A 25,414-nucleotide genomic window follows, 5' to 3' on the forward strand; every position below is an offset into this window, starting at 1 on the left:
AATACCGTTTTCTCATAGCTTAGGCATAAAGTTGTTAGGAAGGTTCATATATGTTTCACACTAGATGCCAGTAGGGGGAGAAAAAGGCCTCATCGTTTACCCTTACCTCGCTGACTCTTTATTTTTTGTGACTATTTAAGAGTCTTGTTGTTTTCATGGTTAAACCTGAAGTTCTGTAATTTACCCTTAGCCTCCCTCTTTTCAAAACATATCCTTCTTTGTAGGTTAGTAGAAAAGAGACACAGATCAAGATTTTGATGAGCTCTTGAAGCGATGATATAATTCCCAAGATCATAGCACTCTGAATGATCAGAGTTAGTATAAGGAGAGAGAAGATGCTTGGCATGATCAGTCTCTTCAGTAGTGCCGCCAAACCTGAGGGCTTGGGCTTACACACCTGCTCCCATCTCTCCAGTCCTGCAGGCTTTTAATTTGGGACACCTCAATTTCACTCATTCCTATTGGCATGATTTTTCAGGTATTCAGGGTGAGGAGACAAGCAGTCCATTAACCTTGCATCACACAGAGACCACCATCTACTGGCTGAGAGTTGTGATTCAGATGCATGTTTGTCTGGAAACAGATTCTGAATATAGCAGTGTACTGATTGTTTATTTTCAAACTAGTGATTGCTTTCTACTTCTGAGTTGTTACTCTCTTTCCAAGGAATTGTTTCCTTTCCAGGTTTCAAGGGCTATTTCTATCAAAAGGATGTAGGACATATTATAGAGCATTTTGTCTCCTCTGCCTTTTAGACCACCAAAGATGTGGTTCTCTAGTTCAGCTCGAGTCTGGGGTTGGTGTCTGTTCCTAACATCCCAAAGTTTTATCCTTGGCATCGGCTGCTTACTCTCTGTTCCTAGCCAGGTCTTGAGCTTGAGACCCTGGAATAGCCAATGAAGGGTTAACATTGTTTATTTATTCCTGTATCACTGCCTCTGTATGCCCCTATCTCTGTCCAAATGTCACCTTCCCACTTTCCAGGGAAAATTTGTTTAGTAGAGAAACCTTGAGCTAATCCTTCTGGAGCATGAGATATTGAGGGATGTTGGTTTGTGTGACATTAAGCACATGTAAACCTGAGACACAAGTGGTCTTGGGTGCCTTTGTATTCTTTGTTCTCTCTGGGGATCCTAGGCAGGTTTTTATGGAAGTGACCTAGATGACTATGGTTATCAGAAATGCAAGAGAGCAGGACTGATGCTACCCCTAAATTGTGTTCAATGAGGAAGACTTTACATAAATACTTCACATAAGTATCAGCTTTTCTCTAAGAACATTGTGATGTGAGTTTAAGATAACCCTGGGAATTATAAAACAGGATCTCTCCTATAGTCAAGTTTCATCTCACATGTAAATGCATTACACTCTTTCAGGCTGAGTGTGGGCTGTAGGAATTTCAGGCAGACCTGTAGCAAATGGCCTCTCCTTCTGAGTGAGTCACTTACAATTGACTCCTTCAAGAGCCTCATTTCCAGGCGTAACTGAACAGGGTGGGGCCAGAGGATAGAAGCACTGAAGGAACTGACCTGAGGAGGCTCTTAAAAAGGTCTTTGGCAGTTGATGAAAGGTATTCATTCTTCATCTACTACTGCTACCTTCACAATGTCAGATAGGACAGGAGATAGCAAAGAGCACTCTGTAACCCAAGGAAGCCATTGCTTTGCTTGTCCAGATTATCTCCTCATTCCATAACATGCTTCCTTCATCCTCAGTTGTTCTCCTCTCAGTCTGTATTTTTTATTTCAGTGAGACCTCGAAAGACTGTCCGGGGCAAGCCGGGTGTCATCCCCCCTGTGGCCAGGCCAGGCCGACGACCAGCTAAGAAGCCACATCCTATCACCAGGAGGTCTCAGCCAAAGGCACCACCTGTAGATGATACTGAGGTTGATGAGCTGGTAAGAATTATTTATCATCCTGCCTCTAATGTTTCTGCTTCTTATCCCCCACTCCAGCATTAGGAATTCATCAGGCAACAGGTGGGAGCCTCCCCCTCTCCTCCCTCCTCCCTCCTCCCTAAATTTGGAGGCTGATGGGAGGGCCTATAGACAGACAAGGCAGCAGGCCCTCCAGGAACAGCTATGTCCGGCATTCTCCTGCTGTAGCCTGCAAACATTGTCTCCTTTAGTTAACAGGCAGCCTGCAACTTGTTAAGGATTTTAAAATAGTATCCATGTGTCTCCAGTGGCTCAGAGGGGCTGGGTCTCCATTGTGGGAATGTCAGCAATGTTGGAGCTTCATTTACTCTCTGGTCTTTTGCTGACAGTTGTTATGGGAGGGACATTACCCTCCCCTCTGCTCCTCCACTGTGATTTTAGTGGTTTTGCTTTAGACTTCACTTGAGCTTTAAAGAACAAAAAAAGGCCCTTGAAAACTTGATTATTTTGACAGATCAATTTGGGGTTGGGATGGGCTCGGGGCATAAAGCAAGCCATTTGGGAGCTCAGAGAGCAATGAGAGATCCTCCTACTTGCCCAGCCCTAACCTCTTCAACTCTGTGGCTCCTTCTTCGAGTCACAGCCTGTTAATGGCTACCTGGAAAGGAGGCCCCACTTTTTTTCTTCTTAGTCACTTAGCTCTCACATGCCTACAGCGGGAGAACATAGGAAAGGAATTGTACCTCTTCCCTTTCTTCACTGAGACTCCCTACTCCCACAGAATTGTCTGTCAGGGGCGCCCATAACCAGTCTGGTTTTCTGCAATTCCTTACTTATATACAACACTGTTACCATAATCCCAGGTCCATCTGCTCTTAAAAAAGTGGTTGAGCTCTTTCTCTTTTTTACAGCAGATGTATACATTTTCTGTTTTGTCCACTTTCCTTCTCTTGGACCTGTAATAATGTCTTCTTCCATTGGCACCAGGTGCTTCAGACCAAACGGAGCTCCCGGAGGCAAAGCCTGGAGTTGCAGAAGTGTGAAGAGATCCTCAACAAGATTGTGAAGTACCGCTCCAGCTGGCCCTTCAGGTAATGAGCTCTGTGCTCTCAAGCACAGAGGAGTAGACCAACCTGGCAGCTGGCTGAGGGAGTGCTCATTTGAGCCCCTAGGAACTAATCTGATCCCTTCCTTTCAAGACATGTCTCAGTGGCAGGGGATTGGTGTTCCAAACTGGTAGAGACAGCTCTTAGTGCAAGGTGAACACACCACCTCTGTGCCTCCAGTTGGCTGATCTCAGCAGGGGTGGGCCTTCTGTGGCTAATGGTTTAACAGCAAAGTTTCTGTCCGTTGTATCAAGGCTGTGCTGATACCTCCATTTGGTGTTTCTCCACAGGGAGCCTGTGACCAGAGATGAGGCTGAGGACTACTATGATGTGATCACCCACCCCATGGATTTCCAGACAATGCAGAACAAATGTTCCTGTGGGAGCTACCGCTCTGTGCAGGAGTTTCTTACCGACATGAAGCAGGTGTTTACCAACGCTGAGCTTTACAACTGCCGAGGCAGCCATGTGCTAAACTGCATGGTGAAGACAGAACAGTGTCTGGTGGCTTTGTTGCATAAACACCTTCCTGGCCACCCCTATGTCCGTAGGAAACGCAAGAAGTTTCCTGACCAGTTTACTGAAGATGAAGGGGACAGTGAGCCAGAGACCATTGGACAGTCTAGGGGACGAAGACAGAAGAAATAGAGAGGTGGGGCCCTGGTAAGGGAGAGGGAGCTGAGGTTCGGGAAATGGAGGTGAGAGCAGGGGAAGGAAGGGTGGGATGGAGAAGAACAGGAAGGGAGGACATCACAGGGAGTCCTGAAATGCCTGTTGTCCCAAGCTTGTGCTGTTTTTCTAAAACTATCCATAGAACCTTAATCAAGCAGAGCTATTTGGAGAGCATAATATTTGGTTGGTCTGCCTAGAAATATGGTGGTAGACCTTAACCTACCCTTTCTGAGAATTTCCATGAAGAGCCCAAGGGTATGAACCCAATTCCTTTTCTTTCCTACCCAAGGTCCCTTCCACTTTGGCCACGACAATAGTGCCAAGCCCTCTGGTCTCCAGGGGCGGGATGACTGTATTACACAGAAGGATCAAGTATAACCAGGCCAGTTAGAGAGGTGGTGTTGCTTTTTAAAAATCTATATTTATATACAGCCTTGTTTCTTTAAGCCCATACTCTGTCTCTCCCCCCCCTCTCAGGTGACGGTATTAGTGAGTGCCATACAGAATTCTGTATTCACCAGCATCATGAAACAGTTGTGCTCTTTTGAGTTGATCTTGGCAGAGTAAAGGGACATGTCCTAGAGCCATTCCTGAATACCCTTCCCCTTCATTGTGACAGTTCTCTCCCTACTTCCACCCCACCTCACCCTTCAGAAAACAAACAAAAACAAACTAAGGCACTTCACATAGAGACTGGAGTCCTGCTTATAATAATGCATATAATCTTTAGTTTGATGGATCTGGCCAGAGGGGTGTTGGAGCCCAGCCCACCCACATACCAGACAAGCTCTTAGGGGAGCAGAAGAAAAGCAGGAAGGATTGAAATGTTTAATTTTTTTAAATTGACTTTTCTAGTTATTAAAAATCGCTTGTTTTAGCAGTGATATTGTATAAAAAACATCTTGTAAAATATTTCTGTCATCTTGCTTTGGCACATGTACAGTACAATTTATATGATAATGTGTTTGCTTTCCTTTGCCCCATCTCCTCCCTCAGCCCATCCTCTCTGCTTCAGAGAAGTGGGTTGGAGGCTTATCACAGCAATCAGTGTGACCTGCGGGGGGCAGGAGGGCATCCTCCTGCCTGCCCCTGTGGCTGTTTCTCCCTTCTCCATTCCCATTTTCATCCCCCTCCTCCCATGCCTTTTCTCTACTCCCTGAGAACCTGGATCTTTCAGTGGGAGGAGAGATGGGAGGAGAAGCTAGGCAGCCCCTTCCCACAATGACTCTAGCACTAGTGGTTATATTTAGGCAAAAGTTGGTAGTCTTCTTTCCCTTTTATGGAAGATTTTGATAAAAATGCAAAACAGGGTTTAATTTTTTTTTTCTATCACCTTTGAATTGGAAAATTTGGATCACCTCGGTTCTTCTGTATTTAAATGAAGGGAAAACAATTCCACCAAGGGATTGCAACTTACAGAATTTGGGAATAAAGCCTCTTAGTATTAAACTTCAAGGTGTGGTCCCTGCCTCTCCCCTGTCCTCTTCATTCGAGGACTTTGGGGATTTGCTCCGGTGGCTGGTGGATAGGTTTACTGTCCCCTTTCCACAGGCTTGGAATTAGCACTGACATTACAATTTCATAATCCCAGCACCAACACCTCCTGCCTCTTACCTAGAGCCAGTCTGTTCTTGTTAACAGTAAGAATCCTGTGTTCCCACTTCAGTGATACCTGAATTTGTTGTTTTATAATTGTCTTTAAGGAGGAAGGGCCCCATGGAGGGGTAAACTTGTAATAAATTGGAATTTCAAATAAACATTATGTACTTGTGTTTATAAAGAAAAAACAATGCTGGTGACTTTTTTGGGGGGTGCTAGTGGATAGTATATAGTCCTGAGTCCTCTTGTTTTCCCACTGAGTCTTGGAACCAGTTATTCCTCAGCATTGAGAGGACCTCTGACTTAGTCTTTTTTTTTTAAATGTTTTTATTTATTTGGGAGAGGGAGAGAGGGATGGAAACATCAATGATGAGAGAATCATTGATCAGCTGCCTCCTGCACTCCCCCTACTCGGAATCGAGCCTGCAACCCTGGGCATGTGCCCTGACTGGGAATCAACTTCTGGTTCATGGGTCGACCCTCAACCACTGAGCCACACCAGCCGGGCTGACTTAGCCTTTTTAACCACAGGTCACAGCCAGCTTCTCATTTCCTTGCTTCCAGGAGACATTTCTGATGCCCCGGGTACAAAGTAAGACCTTCGTTTTCCCTGGCCTTATCTCTGTCCGAAACCTCCTAACATTTTATTTGAAATTTCTAACAATTAGAGGAAAGTATTTTTTAAGTCTTCACTATAAAAATTTATGTAGTTCTTTAATTAATTTTGGGGAAACTCCTGACATTTTAAAAACTTTCTGGGAGTCCTGGTCAGTGTTGCTAAGTGGTTAGAGCATCGGCCTGCGCACAGAAGGGTCGTGGGTTTGATTCCCGGTCAAGGGCACGTACCTGGGTTGTGGGCTAGCTCCCCACCCTCAGTCGGGGCACGTGTAGGAGGCAACCAGTCGATGTGTCTATTTCACATTGATGTTTCTCTCCCTCCCTCCACTCTCTGGAAAGCAATGGAAAAAATATCCTCTAGTGAGGATTAAAAAAAAAAAAAAGGAAAATTTCAAACAAAAAAAGAGTAAATATGTAATGGATTCTCATGTACTCAGCTTCAACATTTCTACCATGTAGCCAATTTTGGGGGTTTTTTTGTACCTTTTTCTTGATGCTGGAAGTTTTATAAAGTCCCAAGTGGTTGATTCAAGTGGTCACTGCTAGGTGGCAGCTTACCTATGGATTTCAAAGGTTTTGCAGAGCCACTGCATGCTCCCATTTATTGAGAAAAGGAACTACCAATTCTTGACCAACTGAACCAGGGACGGCATATGGTAAAATAGCAAGAAGTTTGAGGGGGAACCCAAGCCCTGGGTGTGGGTTCTGCCACTGACTGTGTGGCCTTGTTGAATATGTGGACTTTGAGCCAGGCCTGCACCGAACACTTGGGGATTTTCAGTCCTGCAGGGGAGGGAGCAGTTTGCCCCAAGGTCAAATTGGATTTGATCAGCCCTCAAGCTCTGGAGAAGGGAGCTGTGTTACCTATGAGCATTTTCTACACACAGTTGGACTCCCACCTCGTGTATGCAGTTCTGTGCCTCAGGTAGGTTCCTTAGGCCACACTAGGATAGTGCTGTTGGGACCATGTGACTTCATCTAGGGTCTGTATCCTGGTCCTGCCCAACCTCGAGAAGCACCATTTCTCTCTACTTCTCCAGGGGTGTGACCTTGGGGGAGCCGCCTCATTGTGGTTGAGTACTATAAATGGGGATGAAAACTTTTACCCTCTGTTGTTGTTAATCCTCACATGATACTTTTCCTGTTGCTTTTCAGAGAGTGGAAGGGAGGGGGAAGAGAGAAACATCAATGTGAGAGACACATCACTGGTTGCCTCCTACATGTGCTCCGCCCCAGGTCAGGGAGGGAACCGGGAATCCAAGTACATGCTCTTGACCCAGAATTGAAACCTGGACTCTTCGGGGCACCAGCCAAAGCTCCAACACTGAGCCACACCAGCCAGGGCAAGAACTTTCATTCTTGAAGATGGGTATGAATCTTTACTTCTGAGAACCAACTAAGGCCTCCCCTCATCCTGACTTCTTTTTCCTCAAACCCTGCCTCTGGGGGAGGAGGTATAGTCGGCGGTGGCAGTGAGGTGGGGTCTGGATTCCAAAGCCACCACTTGGGCAGTGCGTGTCTCCAACTTGCCAGGGAACCGGGGTCTCCTTGGCAGGGGTGAGAAAACAGGGGAGGTAGAAAGGTTTGCCCTGTTCCAGCTTCCATTCTTGCCCAGAGCCTTCAGGCCGTTTTGTACCCAGGACTGCTCAGGCATGCTGGAACTTTCCCTTTCAGGGTGGAACTGATAGCAGCTACTGACCCTGAGGCAGGTCAATCTGAACTCATCAAGATCACCCTTGCTGACCTAAGAAGTTCCCTTAACTCAGGCTCTCCCAGCCACAAGTTCAGACTGGATAGATATGTGCACACTGATGTGCTGTGGTGCTCTGAAAACCCACCTGCTGGGCTAGCAGGTGTTGATTTCTGAGGCATTTTGGGGGGCTCTGGAATTACTTGTCTTGGGGTGTGGAGAGATCCTGCTTTGGGAGGGGCTTCTCTGGACAAAACCACCCCAGGTTACATCTGCTGTTCCCCTGGGATGTGGTGGTGGTGGTGGAAGTCACAAAAGTTCTGGAGACTGCACACCACCTACCTGGCTGTGTGATGAACGAGCCAAGTCCTCCACTTGCCCCTATCTGTAAAGTGGGGAGAGGAGGACCAAATTGAGGACTTCTGTAAAAGGTCTTTAATAAATGTTTCTTTTCCTCTAGGGTCTGGGACATTTCTATAGTGTCTTCCAGTGCTGAGAAGCCTTGGATGGCAAGGTCCATTCTCCCTCCCTCCCAAGTACTGGCCCATGTGAACCATCTCAGTCTCAAGGCAGACAGAGCCCCCTTGGGGCTGGTCCTGACTACACCTCCCCCTCAGTCCCCACCCGCCTCCCAGTTGTTCTGGAAGCCAGTCTGGCTTCTGCTGAGTGAAACATAGCCAAGGACCACCCCCCCCCCCTCCCTTGTCCAATGACTGGCAAGGAATAGGGTGAACTGGTGCCATTTTAAAGGTAATTCTTCCCTCCACCCTTCACACTTGCCTTTTTCTTCCCATCGGAATCCTCTCCTTTTACTCCAGCTGCCCCTGTCCTGTGCAGGCCTTTAAGCAGCTTCAGCTCCACTCACTCCCTGCAGACCTGGCCTATAAGCCCAGCTTGGTGCAGCCACTGCCCCTCCCACTCTGAACTTGGGCCCCTGTCACTTTCAATAAGCCCATCCTGTCTCAAGGACCCTCACAGGGAGAGTTACAAGGTGTTATGGTCATTTGGCTTCATTGATCAAAGAAGGCACAGGGACCTACTGTGTGCTCTGTGAGGAGGGAAGGATTAAGATGAGGAAGGCATTACACATGTAAGAAACACAGAAGCAAAAAGGCAGAAGGGTTGCAGAATTCCCCCAGAGGTCAGTGCTGTTCTGTGTGATGAGGGACAGCCCTCAACCCATCTCAACTCCTGATGGGGCTGTCGTTGGTTTTCATCTGGTTTCTCTCTTGTCCTGTGAGATGGGCGGTTGGTGCAGGGCAAGAACTCTGTCCTGAGAGGCCCTGGGTTTGGGGGCTGAGCCCTACCACTGAAATGAAGCTATTGACCTTGGGCCTCCCCTTGGCTCCAAAGTGAGGCCGGCAGCGGAACTAGATCCTTGGGGCCTCCTGGCGGCGACAATGAATGCCACTGTGCCATGCACCCAGGGACAGTAACCAAGACCCTCACATTGCTCAAGGTGAGGGTCACAGTGGCCACAGCTGAGGCCATGATGGGGCCCTGTAGTCTAATCCCACGCTGATGGGGGTCCCTGGGACCTGGCATACAGATACACAGGGACCTTTTCCTAGCCCCTGGCATCCATGCATACTGCCTTGTACCTGCCCAATTTCTTATTGCTGCTCCCGTACCTCAAATCTTTCCACAGCTTCTTAGGAGCTAAAGGCCCAATTCCCACTATACTCGGGCTCCCATCTCTATGTCCATGTCTGCTACCAATATGTCCATATACCAGTCTAGTCCCTGCTCTACTCCACCCAGAGAGAGCCCCAGGGCCCCAACTAGTGAAGTGGGTGCACTGATAATCTTCAAAGGCAATAAGGATGGCCAGACACCAGCCCCAGGCCCCCGGGAAGAGACAGCAGGCTGGGCTACAGGAGGCAGTAGGAGCAGGGCCTGAAGCTCTGAGAACCTTTGAGATAGGCCGATGACCTCATTTTCTACACAAATGAGGAAAGCAGTCTGGGAAAAGGAAGACTTACTAAACACAACCCCCAAATAGGCTAGATCAGGGGTCCTCAAACTTTTTAAACAGGGGGCCAGTTCACTGTCCCTCAGACCGTTGGAGGGCCGGACTATAGTTTAAAAAAAAAACTATGAACAAATTCCTATGCACATTGCACATATCTTATTTTGAAGTAAAAAAACAAAACGGCAAAAACACCCGCATGTGGCCCACAGGCTGTAGTTTGAGGACGCCTGGGCTAGATTCTCCAGGACCAGAGATGAGGATGTCATCCTGGGGGAGTCCCTGAGTATCCCAGCAGGCAGGCATCCCAGTCTCACTTTGGGAAGCAGGAACCCAGGCCTCAGAAATAGGCAAGCAGGTTGCCAAAAAGGAGCAAAGACAGGCAGAAGGGAAACACACACACACACACACACACACACACACACACACACACACACACTCACACACAATCTGAGACTTGCAAAACACAGCTGTTCCATGGGGGACATTCTCCTGATTGGTGGGGAGCCAGAGAACAGGGGCAGGGACCCACCCTGGCTCTGCTCACAAAGGAGATTCCTGCAGAGCCCCCACCCTCCCACCTCCCACCTTCCCAGCCCAGAGAGGACTCAGGGGTGCCACATGGGGGTTTATTCCAGTCACAGCTTCCAGAGAAACTCAACAATAAATTACATCATTAAATAAACTCCCTGCTGGACCATGCCCCTTTCTGCCCCTTCTCCACATACTCCCTCGGGACACTGTGGGGACTTAGCCAGGCCCACCCCCTGCTCTAGGCCACAGGGGAGTGAGCCTCACGGGGTCCTCACATGTGAGGGTTGAAGGAGAGTCTCCCTGCCCTGGTCCTCAGCCCCCTTGCACTCACTTGCCTGACCTTGACAGCTGGGCAGCTGCTAGTCAGCTGTCTCCTCCAGGGGCCCGGGGGGGGGTTGGGTAGAGGAGGGGGCAACAGCCGCCCTGAGTAGGCCTGTGTACCTAGAGGTGTGTGGGGTTCTCCAGAGAGGGGTCCGTCTTAGTCATGTGCAAGACCACGGTGGGAGCTTTATAGTGGCAGTGGGTGCCACGGCCATAGCCTCCTGGGGCCCGGCAGGCCTTTGCCCGGGCCCGGCCAGCTGCCATCTTGCGGTGACATAGGCTCTGCCAGGTCTGGAAAGTCTTGGAGCTCCAGACCCAGACACCGCTGGTTATGCCCACCACCAGCGACATGAAGATCTTCAGCATAAAGACAGCCACAGTGGGCACGGAGCCCCCCTGCAGCGAGCAGTCCCTCCGGCCGCCCGGCACACTGGCTGGGGAACACAGCTGCTCTGTTGCCCGGAGGCGCCAGAAGTCCATGTTGAGGCGCTCGTAGACGTAGCACACGATGACGCAGGTGGCGGGCACTGTGTAGAGGATGGAGAAGACCCCTATCTTGACCATGAGCTTCTCCAGCTTCTCTGTGTTGGTGCCGCCCGTCTTCATGATCTTGCGGATGTGGAAGAGGGCCACGAAGCCCGTCAGGAGGAAGCTGGTGCCCAGCACCAGGTAGCAGGAGAGGGGCACCAGCACGAAGCCCGTGAGCGCAGCCGCGTCCATGCTGGCCACGTAGCAGAGCCCAGTCAGCTCGTCCCCGGCCACCTTGCGCAGCGTCAGGATCACGACGGTCTTCAGGGCCGGCAGGCCCCACGCCGCCAGGTGGAAGTAGCTGCCGTGGGCCTCAATGGCCTCGTGGCCCCATTTCTTGCCGGCTGCCAGGAACCAGGTGAGGGTCAGCACAACCCACCACAGCGAGCTGGCCATGCCAAAGTAGTAGAGCAGCAAGAAGACGAGGGTGCAGCCCGTGTTCTCCAGGCCCTCCTGGATCACGTAGAGCGCGCCCGCCTCCTGGTCACAGGCCACGCTCTGGGCGCCGGCCACCGCGCGGATGAGGAAGGCCAGCGAGTAGACGTTGTAGCACATGGAGAGGAAGATGATGGGGCGCTCGGGGTACTGGAAGCGGTGAGGCTCCAGCAGGAAGGTGAGGACGGTGAAGGCCGTGGAGAAGAAGCACAGGGCAGACCACACGGCCATCCAGACGAGCGCGAAGTCCTTGTCACGCCGCGACCAAAACACCTCGACCCCCGGCCCGCAGCGCGGCGCGCAGGAGCGGCTCTTCTCGATGTACTGGAACTTCTCCGGATTCTCGCAGGTGCCGCCGCCGCCGCCCAGGCCCGGGGCTGCCTCTCCGGGGGGCCGCGCGGGCCGCGGCGCCACAGGCAGCATGCCCAGGCCCTTGTGGGGTTCAGCGGGGCCGGCCGTGGCGTTCTCGGGCGCCTCCATGCAGAGCGCGTGGGGGTCGTTGCGCGTGGGCAGCCGGGCGCAGTCCAGCGAGTCCGGCCAGCCGAAGTTGAACTGCTCCATGATGGGCGCGCAGCGCAGCCGCGCCTGCTCGCACATGGGCCGGCAGGCAGGGATGGGCGTCGAGACCTGGTCGGTGCACATGGGCGCGTAGAGCGAGCACAGGAAGAAGCGCAGGTGGCTGTGGCAGCCGTACTGCACGAGCGGCGCAAACTCGGCTAGCTCGGCGGCGGCTTCGCCCTGCGACGTGTGGCCCAGCAGGTTGGGCATACGGGTCAGGTTGTAGCCGATGCCGTGGCACATGGGGATCTCCACCGCTTGGCACGGCGGCGGCCCGCGCCCACGCTCCGGGTCGAAGCGGCCGATCTCCAGTGCCGCGCCACCCGCCGCCAGCAGCTGCCACAGCAGCAGCGCCCGGCGGAACGGCGGCACGGCCATCCCGGGCTGCCCCGGCCGGAGGCGGGAGGTCGGCCCCGGCTCACTCGGGCCGCGCCATCCGGCGCCCCCGTGCCCGCCCGCCTCGTCCCGGAGCGCGGGCCATCGCCGAGCCGCCCGCGTGTGTCCGGGCGCGGCTGGGCGCGCTGGGCAGCGCGCAGGAGAGCCACCCGAGGGACAGTGGCGCCGAGTCGCCACCGCCGCTGCCACTCCAGCGGCCGCGGAGCCTGAGCCGGCGCCGCCTCCCACGGCCGCTGCTACAAGCCTCGGGGTGGGGCGCCGGGTGGACAAGCCCAGAGGCGGGTCCTTCACGCGCCGGGTTACGCCCCCGCCTGGGCTTTAAAGGCGCCGCGTCCCGCAGCCACCCCGGGGGTGGGGGGTGCGGTCCTGTGGGACGGGTTGAAGTACGACATGGTCTGCCCGCTCACAGCTCACACTCCGTTGTTTCCTTTCACTACACCGTCAGGATGATACTGGATTATTACTCCCCCTGCTTCCGTGGGCCTCACTTGAATCGTGGAGATGGGGAGAACTGTCCTTCCTGTGGTACAGATGGAACCACCGAGGCAGGACACAATGCAGTAACCGTGCACCCCTAGGGATATGGCTCAGTCTGTCGGTGACAGAGGACAATAAGTGAATGAGGTCTGAGACTGAGACCCCTTACTGCCCACCCCACCCACTTGCACACCCCCAGGTTGGGAAGGTGTTTCTGAGGGGCTGGGTTGTGGGGCTCCCAAGGGTCCCAGAGCACCTCAGTCCTCCCACTTCTGCTCAGCCAGGTACCCTCCATTGCTCCTGGGTAGGTCTGTGGGTGAAACCCAAGGGCATCCAGCAAACCACCCCAGCGGCCCTGCTCTGGTTTGGGACTCACGGTGAGACTGCTGTCCCCCTCCTTTGCCCACCTCCCATCTGCCCTCACCCCCTAGGAGGATCTGGAAGACTCAGACTCGGATTCAACATGGGTGCTCAGCACAAGTTCAGTCACCCTGGCAGCTGGTCAGGGATGCTTAGAGGATGAATGACTAAGGGAGTGACCTGCAGGAGGGCTAGGAGACGGACTGAGGACCTATGGAAAGCCACGCAGCCCCATGCCTGGCATCTTACCGTGACCTTGTAAACTCTCATAGTCCTACAAGGAACCCTGAGCCCATTTTACAGATGAGAAATTGAGGCTCAGAAAGCTTAAGCTTATTTGCCCTGGATTATAGAACTCACAAGGGTCAGGGTTGGCATTCAGGCTCTTCCACTACATTAGGCTGCCTGTCACCAGCAGAGGAAGGCTCCTGCCCAGCTGACCCAGCTGACTCAGCTCACCCTTCTGTAGAGCTTGGCATGTGGTGGGGGCTCTAGAAGGAGCCAGGGCAGTGGCTATAGTTAGTGCTCACCCCCTCTAAGAGCTGAGCTAGCACGAGGACGAGAGAAGGAAAGAAAGACACTCTGTTGCAGGCGTGCATCCAGCCGCTTGTTCTTCACGGGCACATGAGAGACTGGGCATCCAAGGAGATGCAGCCAGCACTGCGCCCAGTGCATAGTGTCCGCCTGGCTCACCTGAGCCATGAGAGGCGCTGCTGCCAGATGCTGAACTTCCCCAGGAGGTAGTGCAGGAGGGCGGTACCTTTGGAAAAAGGATGTGACTTCGATCCCCTGGTCAAGGATAACAGAGGTTCATTGCCAAAATGCCAGTGGCAGTTTCCCATTACACAGGGTGACAGCTCTTGCTCATGGAGATGGCAGCAGAAACCCTTCAAGGCATAACTTCCTCTTCATTTCCTGCCAATCCCGCGCCCCCCGCCCCCAGCGATTCCAACTCCTCCCGGGAAACAACGTGCCACCTCTGTCTTGCCTCCAATCTCCCCAGCTCAGAGGCCCTTCTCGGCTGCTCTGGCTGTCCAGCATCACGTCCCAAGGGCAGCCCCCTCTCCGGGATGGAGCTGGAGGCTCTGCCCTGTGGGCCCAGGATCCTTGTCCACCCACTGTCCACCTACTTGTGCACTCACCCCCTCTGCTTCAATACTCGCAGCTGCTCAAGGACCAAGGGGACATTTTATCTTCCTCTGTATCTTGCCCTAAGGAGGGACAGTTGCATGGATGATAGTGGAGCATGACCCTGGCTCCTGAGCCCCTACATTATGGTGTCGGTGGGAGGAGGGGGCTCCAGAGCTGTCCCCTTTGCTGGCAGCCAGTTTGGGAAGCTCAGACTGGTGGAGGCTTCCCATTGTTAGGACTGGCTTGGGAACCACCAGGTTTTCTGTGCCCCAACCCCCCTAACCCCCGTACCTCCCCCTCGCCCCCCCCCCCCTGTAGAGGAATCAGGGGCCCTTCCTCTGGCAGTGTAATGGGAAGGGAGCCCCAGGAGCCAGGGGATGCCAGGCCTGTCACCATGGTAACAGCTGCTCCTGGGAAAGCCAGAGGTGGGGAGGGGTTATGGAACAGCCCCTCCCCCATACAGATGCTGCCTGGGAGAGAAGAGGCCTCTTGGGCCGCCTGCCCACCCACCCGGCTTTGTCACTCGATCCCCCTCTTTACAAAGGCGGAACAATGCCCCAGGCGCTCGCTGAAAGGGAGACTATGAGGAGGACCGGAGGGGACTGGGAAGAGGGAGATTACCATCAATGCCCACCCCCATTTCTGCTCTACTGGGCAGAGGGGGCCAGAGCGGCAGGCGAGGTGGGAATGGAGTCCCTTTCCTGGGGGAGACACCTCCCTTCCTGGGGCCCTTGGCTGTGAGCCACGTTGCCCGGCATAAGTGGGAAGGGATACCTTCCTGACCTCTGTCCCCCTCCCACCACTCCAGTCTCCCTGAAGTCCCCACTCCTGCGGCCCTTCCTACCACATCCTGCCTGACTGTAGCCACCACTCACCTCCACCGACACCTGCTGGTCCTTCCCACCCAAACTCAGCTCTGCCGCTGCCATTCACAGGACAACCCCCACCTGGTGCCGCCTCTGTGCCTGGCAGCCACCTCGCCTGTGCCTGTCTCCCCACAAGCCTGGGAGCTCCTGGGTGGCTTGTCCCATGGCTTGGAAGAGGCTCTCATCAATGTTCGTTGTATGAAAAGAATGTAATGAGGAGGGGGCCATAGATCCTTCTGGAAGAGGCCGACTACAAGTGGGGCCTGAGATTAGGAAAGGGATGTTGATTGGACTCTTGGGGACAGAGGTGTCTGTGAATAAACAGGAACTTGAAGGAGGGCCAGTCCTGTATCTCTTCCAGGTGCCGGGAACGCCCCTCAGGGGGCACTATTGGTGATGGAGGACCCAGCAGGTACATGGACACACCTGCTCCTGGGCAGGGGCGGGGTGTGGAGAGTCACTGCGGCCTGGGCAGACAGAGGTGGGCTTTGGCACATGTGTGTGCTGTGTGCGGGGGCGTGAAGGGTGAATTAAGTGTGTGTGTACACCCAAGGACATACAGGGGCCTGGTTATTCCTGTGTGTGCATGCCCGTGCACTGGGCGGGGCTGGGTGAGACCCTCAGGTGGGCCTCAGGGAATGAGCCCACCTCCCTGAAGCTTGAGCCCTGGTTCTCAGTCAGTTTCCCTTTAAGGAAATGTCAAGGGCTGGACTAGACTGTTTCATTTTTACTAAAGAAGTGCTTTAAAAATTTCTCCTTAGGGCTTTACACTTTTCACAGCTAATTCAACATTAGAGATGAGCAGAGAAATAACAGTCATTTCTTCCTCTTCTTACATACAGTCCCAGCACTCAGCTAATCAATACAGAGCTCAAACAGCTCATCCTGGCCAGTGGCTCGGTTGGTTGGAGCGTTGCCCTATACATCGACAGGTTGCAGGTTTGATCCCAGGCCAGGGAGCCTATGGGAGGCAACCAATCGATGTCTCTCCTCTGAAATCAATAAACATATATCTTTGGGTGAGGATTTTTTTTAAAAAAAAGTTCAGGAATCTTTTTTGATACTTTTTTTCTAGACTTTACAAACATTTGTGCTAAAATGGAATTAATATAGTACATTTCATGCCTCATTTTTTCACCTAATAATCTATCATGAATCAATGGATGAATATATGGTAAAAATAAGTAAAATGTTAATGGTAGAATCTAGGTGGTGGACATTCAGGTTCTCACTACAAATTTTGTTAAACTTTTTCTGTATATTTAAAATTTTTCATAATAAAAGTATTTTTAAATTACTATCATAAATGTCTTTCCTTATCAACACACACAGGGCCCAACCATTTTTTAAAAATAGTCTCTCTGATCTTCACAGTGAGGATTTATTATGAATTATTTAGCTAATCCCCTTTGGATAGACATTTAAGTGGCTTGTTCTGATCTAGACCAGCCATGCAGAAACAGGAGTACGTGTATCTGTAACTGGGTTCTGCAAACTGGTCCACAAGCCAAATCCAGCCCACCAGATTAAATAAAATTTTATTGAAACACAGCCATCCTCACTGGTTTAGAATCTATGGTTCCTTTTGAGCTACGATGACAGAGTTGAGTAATTTTCACAGAGACAATATGGCCCCCAAAGCTGAACGTATTTACTATTTGGTCCTTTACAGAAAACATTTGCCGACCCCTGAAAGGACTTGTACTTTTATTTCTATAGTATAGAGTCTGTGTTGATGGGTATGTGAATTTTTATAGCATTATCGAGGTACATTATTGATGTAAAATAAACGTGCACATATTTAAAATATACAATTTGATGAGTTTCAACATATGGATATACCTGTGAAATTATTACCACAATTGATCCAGAGAATATCTTCCAGTTAAAACGCAAATATCTTACTGGGAAGTAGTATATTAAAAAGTTAATAACTGGTATATGTAATAACTGGTCAATATAGGGTGAAATGAGCTTAAAAATAACTACCATTTATTGAGTATTAATTTAAATCTCATTCAATTCTCAAAACACCCTATGAGGTGATTATTATTTATTCTAATTTTTAGAGGAGGGAACAGGCTTAAAGAGAGTTGAAGCACGAGGTCAATGGGGGGAAATGGGAGACATCTGTAATACTTTCAACAATTAAGATAAAAAAGAGAGAGTTGAAGCAACTTGCCTAAAGGCAAGCCATTGCACCAGGATATAAAAAAAAAAATAATATATTCTTTACCCCCCAAAAGTTTTCTTGTACTCTCCCTCCCCCTCTCAGGTGACCACTGAACTGCTGTCACTGTAGATTAGTTTGCATTTAGTTTAAGTAAATGGAATGTCCGTGTGATTTTATGGGAATTGTGGGAATAGCACACACTAATTGAGCTGGGCTGGGTGCTGGGGACCCAAGATGAACAAGACAGGGCACCTGTCCTCTGGCTGCTCCTGGTCCGCTGGCGTCACAGATAGAACAGTGACCACCCTGGTGTCAGCTGACATCTGTGATTAGAGAGGGAACCTGGGGGTGGGCTCACAGAAGGTGACACACGAGCAGGTTCTTAAACCCAACTGGGAGCCAGATAACAGAGGGAGGAGTGTTCTGGACAGAGGAACAGCACTGAACGCATTAGAGAGAGAATGGAAGCAGCCCGCCAGGGCCCTCGTGAGGCTGGAGAGCCAGGGTTTACCCTTGGCCAATGGGAGCATGGGAAGGTTTTAAGAGAGGGAGTGTTTTACGTGGTCTCTTTGGGGGTCGGCTGGGGCCAGTAGAAGTGACACGTTTGAGAGAAGGAGGTGCTTTAAGAGCAGAGGGGGAGGAGGGCAGAGCTAAGCAGGCCCTTTCAGAGCAGCTGCTGGCTTGGGGGCGGGAGGGGGAGCGCTGCTGGGAAGGGACATGGTGACTGCGTATGTGGGGGCAAAGGGTACCCCACCTCTAGAGAGCCCCATCTGTGTCCAGCCCCAGTCCCGCCAGGGCCGCTGTGGCCACCCTGTGGCCAGGACGCCCAGAGGCGCCTGCCCCTGCTGAAAGCCGCTTTTGTGCAGCAGCTCCAGCTCCTGTTTCGTTGACGTTGGACCTGCTGCTTATTGATCCAGCTCGAAGGGAAATTCGGCAGTGGCCGAGGGGAAAAAACAACCTCAGCTGCCGAGCAAGGAGGAAAGAGTCCCCAGCGTGGGCCCCGCTGCCCTCCCACCACCCTGCCCAGCCCAGAGAGGGCCTCACACTGCCCCCTAAGCAGGCAGCCTGGAGAGCTGCCTCACCTCCAAGACCTGGGACCCCACCCTCCCTGAGGCTGCTGGCTCTCCGTGGGGCTCCCTCTGTGGCTTCTCTCAGGGAAAGTCACCTGCCTTCTGGGCAAGCTGGTTCTCATCCCCCCAAACCCTCCTCCTGCCATCCACTACCCCCACCCCCACCCCCTGCAACACACACCTGAGGAGGCTCCAGGTGGATGGTCCCTAGTGTGTTCTGAGCCATTCTCCTGCCCCGTGTCCCCCCCCCCCCCCCCCCCCCCCGCCGCCACTGCAGCCAACCCTGGAGGTCAACCCTGGAGCCTGACCTTGGCCACACCGGCCTCTCAAGGTGTGAGGGCCGAAGCCCAACAAAGCCTGTCAGGTGGGAGGAGGCATGACCTTTAGCCACCCCAGACTAGTCCTCGCTCAGCCAGCCGGAGAAGGTGTGAACATTGCCCCCAGGCCCCACCACACCCGGGGAGGGGCTCCCAGCTCTCCACAGAACAGACCACCTCCCCTTCTCCCATCAGCCCTTTCAGATTACAGTCCGTCCTGGGGTCCGTGTGTCCTGTGAGGCCCTTTCACACCCAGGACATTTTACCTGAAGAGACTGAGGCTGAGGGATAGAGCTGAACCCCAGGCCTCCTGACTCTAGGCCTGTGCCCTCCCTGCTTAATTCTCTGCCTCAGGTCATCGCACCCGACAGGGCCACTTGCTTCCATGGTCTGGTCAGCATGTCTGAAACCTTGTCTCTTTCCCACGAAGATCTGCCCCAGGAGCTCCCACGGGCAGGGAGCATGTCCCTCCATCTGGGCTTATCCCAGCCCCGGCCTTTCCTAGGGACGGAGGAGAAGGGGGAGTTATCCCATGTGAAGGGCAGAAGGCTCCCCTCCCCCAATATGTCTTGTTCTGTTGCGAGTACTACCTTTCTGCAGGCCCCACTCACACAGGGACACGCTCATGGCTTTCTTGGAGGCGTTCAGGCCCTGGGAGGCAAAGTCACGGGATGAGCAGAGCATGGCTTTTGGGTTCAGGGCCTGGACTGAAACTGTGCCCTGCAGCTGTCGTCTTAGACAAGCCGGGGCCTCCGGGCCGTTTCTCAGCAGGTGAAGGACCTGGTGGAGCCAGCTTCCAGGGAAGCTGAGGACCCGCAGTGACGGCTCAGCACTGTCCCTTCACACCCGACCTCCCCCCACACACTCCCCCTCTCTCTCTCTCTCTCTCTCTCTCTCTCTCTCTCTCTCTCTCTCTCTCACACACACACACACACACACACACACACACACACGCATGCATGCGCGTTCACGCACCCTTCAGCCTTTCCCGGACTCCGGGTAAACTTGTCTCACGTTGTCATTTGGAGCCCCCTTGTCATCAGGGCTGCGTTTTTACTTTCCTGGTCCTTAGACACTTTTGCTTCCCTGGCCCCTTTCTCCATTAAAACAAAATATTAAAAAATTAAATTTTATGACTATATGAGCTATATTTTATGATTACATTACATTTTATGAATATATTAATATTATATATAAAAACACTTTTTGACCTAACCGTTTTTTTCTCCTGTTTTTGAAAGAAAGCATTTTGGTGGGTCCCTAGAAATGTGTGGGCCCTGGCACGGTGCCCACTGAACCCCATGGGTAAGTCGGCCCTGGCTGCTGCCCAGCGCCGTTTCACCCCCTCCTGTGGGACAGCGTGCAGGGAACAGTACACACCACCAGGAGCTCTGGGCTCCTCCTCTTGCCTGGAGCTCCGCGCTTCTCCTTTGTGCCTGTTCCTCCCATGAAGGTGGGAAGGTGGCCCAGGAGAGCTCAGCGGGCCTTCTCACAGCCTCTGCAGATGAGAAAAATCCATGACTCCACGCTCCTTCCTGTCCACATGGGTTGGGCCAGCCAGTGGGCACACCCAGCCTAGCTCGCTGCAGCCTCCTCCTCTGTCTTCTGACCCCAAATGGTTTCCCTCTAAAACAGGCCACATCTTCCTGACGCACCTCATCTGCTCTGCTCCAAGGCCTTCATGGGCTCCCACCTTCTGTAAGGCCAGACCCAAAGGGTCCAGTCTGGCAATCAAGGCCTCGCCCCAGCTCACTGTCAGCCCTCCTGACTGGAGACCACCCCCCACTTACTAGGTGTCCCGGTTACTAATGCAGACTTTTTTCAATAGATGGAGTTACACATATGTTGATATATATGCAATTTGATATGACTGTAAGGCCAAACCGCTTCGGAAAGAAGACAGTGCTCTGTGTTTGGTGGGATCAGGAAGGTGTGGTGTATTATGAGCTTCTAAAACCAGGTGAAACCGTTAATACTGATCGCTACCGACAACAGATAATCAATTTGAACCACGCTTTGATTGTAAAACGACCAGAATGGGCCAGAAGACACGGCGAAGTAATTTTGCCTCATGATGACGCACCATCACACACTTCAAAACCAGTTAAAGACACGTTAAAAGATCTTGCCTGGGAAGTATTAACCCACTCGCTGTATTCACCAGACCTTGCTCCTTCAGATTACCACTTGTTCCGATCGATGGCACACGCACTTTCTGAGCAGCACTTCAAAACATACGAAGAAGTGGAAAAGTGGGTCTCTGAATGGTCTGCCTCAAAACAAGAAAAGTTCTATTGGGACGGTATCCACAAATTACCTGAAAGATGGGGGAAATGTGTATATTATATATATATATAATTTATAACCATATATACTTTAAATAGCAACCAATATGCGCCATGCCAGCCCTAGACTATACGTGGGTTTAAGTAATAAAAGTGAAAATCCACACTCTGAGCACCCACCTTCCCCGTCTCTGCAAGGGGCCTCTGTTGGCCTGGGTAGTGTGTCTCTCTAGACCTTTACAGACACGAACACGTGTGCCTACTTACAAGTGAATGAAATTGGGAGGCTTTTACTTACTTACAGTTAATTCTGTAATTCAAGTAATATATGTACATGTAGTTTTAAAAAATTGAGATATAATTTACATTAAAATGCACAACTCTTGAGCATTCAGCTTGATAAATTATTAGCAAAGTGAACACCCAGTGGAAACCCCCCCCCCCCATACAGACCCAGAGCCTGCCCATCACCCGAGAAGGCTTGTTTGTATCCCTTCCAGCAACATGTTCCGCTGTTCTCACTGCCCCATCTCAGCTTAGCTGCACCTGTTCTTAAACGTTGTATAAATGGAGTCAACACAGTATTTGCTCTTTTGTGCTGTTTTTTTCTGCTCAGCATATTATTTGTGTAGCTCATCTCTGCTCTTGGCATGTAGCTGTGCTTGGTCATTCTCATGGCTGAGTAGTGCTCCATTGTATGGGCACAGACAGTTTCTTCTTTCATTCTCCTGATGGTGGATATTTATTTGGGTTGTTTCCAGTTTGGGGCTTGTACCCCGCCCCCAAATAAAATTCCTATGTTAAAGCTTAAGCCTCACCGTGATGGCATTAGGAAGTGGGCCTTTGGGGGGTGATTTGGTCAAGAGGGTGGAGCCCTCAGGAATGGCATTAGTGCCTTTATTTTTTTTTTAAAGGCTTCGGAGAGCTCTTAGCTTTTCACCAAGAAAGACATAGGGAGCAGATGGTCATCTACGAACCAGAGATGGGCTCTCAGCAGACAGCAAATCTGCTGGCACCTGGACCTTTCTAAATGTTTTTTAATTTTTAAAAATATTTTTTTTATTGATTTCAGAGAGGAAGGGAGAGGGAAGAGAGATAGAAACATCAATGATGAGAGAGAATCATTGATTGGCTGCCTCCTGCACCCCTCCGCCCCCCACTGGAGACCGAGCCTGCAACCTGGGCATGTGCTCTTGACCAGAATCGAACCTGGGACCTTCAGTCCGCAGGCCGATGCTCTATCCACTGAGCCAAACCGGCTAGGGCACCTTGCCTTTCTTACATCTCCTGTTCTTGTTTCGTTATAAAAATTTTTAAGTACACTGAGTAAGAATCTATGGAGCAATGAAAATGCACGAATGACAGTTATGTACATCAATATGGTGAGTCTTTAAGTCATAAGGTTGAGTGAGAGAATCCAGGCCTAACAGAATACAGACTGTTCATTTATATAAAGTTTAGAAAGAGGCTAAATGAAACTAGATTGACATTTATGATAAACGTTCAAGAAATGCAAAGAGGTGAACATCAAAATTGTTAGGCAGGATGTGGCAGTCAGGGTGGGGGCAGGGAATTGGTTAAATTTGGGAAGGGCAGGCAGGTGGCTTCTGAGGGCTGACAGTGTCCTACTTTTTGACTGGGTAGGGCCACACGAGTGTTCATTTGATGTTTTAATGCGAACACGTAAGTTTTGGGCACTTTTCTGTGTGTTACATTTTACTATTTAAGAAGGAAAAAGTGCCTGGCCAGTGTGGCTCAGTGGTTGAGCGTGAACCCATGAACCAAGAGGTCCTCGGTTCAGTTCCCGGTTGGGGCGCATGCCTGGATTGCAGTCCCCAGCGGGGATGCGCAGAGGGCAGCCAATCGATGTTTCTCTTTCATCAGTGATTCCATCTCTCTATCCCTCTCCCTTCCTCTCTCTCTAAAAAATCAATTATATATATATATATATATATTTTTTTTTTTAATAGGAGAAAAAGGTACATGAAGTATCTGAAGTAAAGAGCAAAGTCCCCATTCCTTTCCTTTCTGCCCAGGCAGCACTATGAGCCTCGTTTGGTTTCCTTTCAGACACTCTTCTTTGCACTTACATCCCTCTATACCTGTGGTCGGCAAACTGCTGCTTGAGAGCCACATGCGGCTCTTTGGCCCCTTGAGTGTGGCTCTTCCACAAAATACCACGGCCTGGGCGAGTCTATTTTGAAGAAGTGGCGCTAGAAGAAGTTTAAGTTTAAAAAATTCGGCTCTCAAAAGGAATTTCAATCGTTGTACTGTTGCTATTTGGCTCTGTTGACTAATGGGTTTGCCGACCACGGCTCTGTACACATGTACACCGGATACACGTGTGGTTTTTCGTTTGTTTGTTTGTTTCTCTTACATGATATGTGTATAATTCTATAACTTGTTTTCGCTTGATGAGTTTTGGACCCATTTAAAAGCTCAGTCCACCTTCTTTTTACAGCGGTGTCATAGCATTTTGCGCAGTATTAATGCATTGCAGCTGGACTGAATTAGTAATAGTACCTACTGCGTAGGGTTGCTGTGAGGAGATCAGATGCCAAGTGCTTAGAACAGGGCCTGGGCCACGTCAGGCTAGCCTTGAGCCATTACTTGACTCAGCGCGTCCGTTTCCTGAGCTGTGAAGCGGGATTCGCCTGCGGATCGGATGGTCAGGACGGGAGGAGCGGCTCCTAACGGTGCCCGGCGCCTGCAGCAGCGGCTGAGGGCAGCGGAGGGGCCGGTGCCGCTCGCTCAGTTACTGTGGACGTGCGTTTGCTTCCACACCTGGGAGGGCAGGCTCCCCTTTGCTCTTCATTTTTATCATTGTTTTGGCTCTTCTTTCCAGTTTCTCTTCTGGATGAACTTCGTCATCTAGTTTCACAAACAATCCTGTTGGATTTAGAGGTTAGTTGATTGAAGTTGTAGATTAATTTGGGGAGAACTGACATCTTTACAATATACTAAACTCTTGGTTGTGCTGACCTCAATTTAACGGACTTTGGATTTAATGGGACAAAATTTCTGGTCTGTATGTCATCTATGAAAATTAACACCCTGTTGATTTTAAAATGCTTTTAACCAAGATTTGCTTATAATTAAGTAAACAGGGCTTTTTTTGTTATTAATTCACTGTTTTTTTTTTTTTTTATTGATTTTTTACAGAGAGGAAGAGAGAGGGATAGAGAGCTAGAAACATCGATGAGAGAGAAACATCGATCAGCTGCCTCTTGCACACCCCCTACTGGGGATGTGTCTGCAACCAAGGTACATGCCCCTGACCGGAATCGAACCTGGGACCCTTGAGTCCGCAGGCCGACGCTCTATCCACTGAGCCAAACCGGCCTCGGCAATTCACTGTTATTTTTAACAAATAGGCCATATGTTGGAAAAAACACGAGTAGTTTCTTTTTTTTTTTTAATGAGAGTTTTTTTTTTTTAATATATATTTTATTGATTTTTCACAGAGAGGAAGGGAGAGGGATAGAGAGCTAGAAACATGGATGAGAGAGAGACATCGACCAGCTGCCTCCTGCACACCCCCCACCGGGGGAATGTGCCCGCAACTAATGTACATGCCCTTGACCGGAATCGAACCTGGGACCTTCCAGTCCGCAGACCGACGCTCCATCCACTGAGCCAAACCGGCTTCGGCAAACACGAGTAGTTTCACTGACACAAATAAATATTACATATTATAACTATAGTCCACATATCTAAATCCCAGGGTTACTGCTCGTAAACAATGTTCAGCTCATGATCAGCACGTGACGAGCGGCGTGCTTTCCGCAGCAGTCTGAAACACCTGCAGGCCGACACATCTCCTGGGCCTCTTCAGTATAAATGTAAAATTACTGTAAAACATATAGAGAACTTGTCTGTGAAATTAAACTTTTCACACACACCCAATTTTACTTACACAAGCGTGTCTACATACCTAAAACCAGGTAAACTAATTTGTCCATTTTTTCACTTATACATTCAGAAAACCTACTTATTGGCTTTATCGGACACCCCCTCGCCCTGATTAGGCAGATCATCTCCCTTTTAATTCTAGTCCCTTCCTTTCCTGCTTCCTTCATCCCACACCATTTACCGAGCACCTCCTACACCGCGGAGGAGACAGACCTGGTGCCTGCTGGTGGAGCTGGTGATCGGGCCGGGGGACACCAGGTGAACAGTGTGGTAAAGTCCAGCTGTGAGGAAAGCAGGGGTGGGGGCAGAGAGTGATGCCCTGAGTGGGGTGGGAGGGGGGTCACCTGGAGCAAGCGTGTCTAATTCGCGCCGGGGGCGGGCGGGGGGGGGGGGGGCTGCATTTAAACGAGGCGTGCCGCCTGCCGTACTTGACGTAGACGCTCCAGCCAGGTGACGGCTGTGCACGTGTCTTGTCCCAGGTCTTCATTCCAATTCTGAGATCCCTCGGACTCTTCCGGCT

General features: G+C 51.0%; 2 protein-coding genes across 2 annotated transcripts in view; one reads left to right on the top strand and one right to left on the bottom strand.

Moving 5' to 3' along the window:
- BAZ1B (bromodomain adjacent to zinc finger domain 1B) overlaps positions 1-5,436 on the top strand; it is a 72,958-nt gene extending 67,522 nt beyond the window's left edge. The window contains exons 17-19 of the mRNA XM_054714848.1: positions 1,750-1,898; positions 2,865-2,968; positions 3,274-5,436. Of these exons, the coding sequence (XP_054570823.1) occupies positions 1,750-1,898; positions 2,865-2,968; positions 3,274-3,631 (611 nt within the window). The 3' untranslated portion in view covers positions 3,632-5,436. The remainder of the gene's footprint in view (positions 1-1,749; positions 1,899-2,864; positions 2,969-3,273) is intronic.
- A 4,717-nt stretch (positions 5,437-10,153) lies between these two features.
- Positions 10,154-12,503, bottom strand: FZD9 (frizzled class receptor 9). The gene has a single exon (XM_008141473.3). The coding sequence runs from the start codon at positions 12,283-12,285 to the stop codon at positions 10,507-10,509; it is 1,779 nt and encodes a 592-aa protein (XP_008139695.2). The 5' UTR covers positions 12,286-12,503; the 3' UTR covers positions 10,154-10,506.
- Positions 12,504-25,414: the final 12,911 nt, after the last annotated feature.

Source organism: Eptesicus fuscus, chromosome 4 (genome assembly GCF_027574615.1).
Source record: "Eptesicus fuscus isolate TK198812 chromosome 4, DD_ASM_mEF_20220401, whole genome shotgun sequence".
Taxonomy (NCBI): domain Eukaryota; kingdom Metazoa; phylum Chordata; class Mammalia; order Chiroptera; family Vespertilionidae; genus Eptesicus; species Eptesicus fuscus.

Bases quoted from the DNA above. Each gene is read 5' to 3' on its own strand.
- FZD9 (XM_008141473.3), bottom strand. From the start codon at position 12,285: ATGGCCGTGCCGCCGTTCCGCCGGGCGCTGCTGCTGTGGCAGCTGCTG.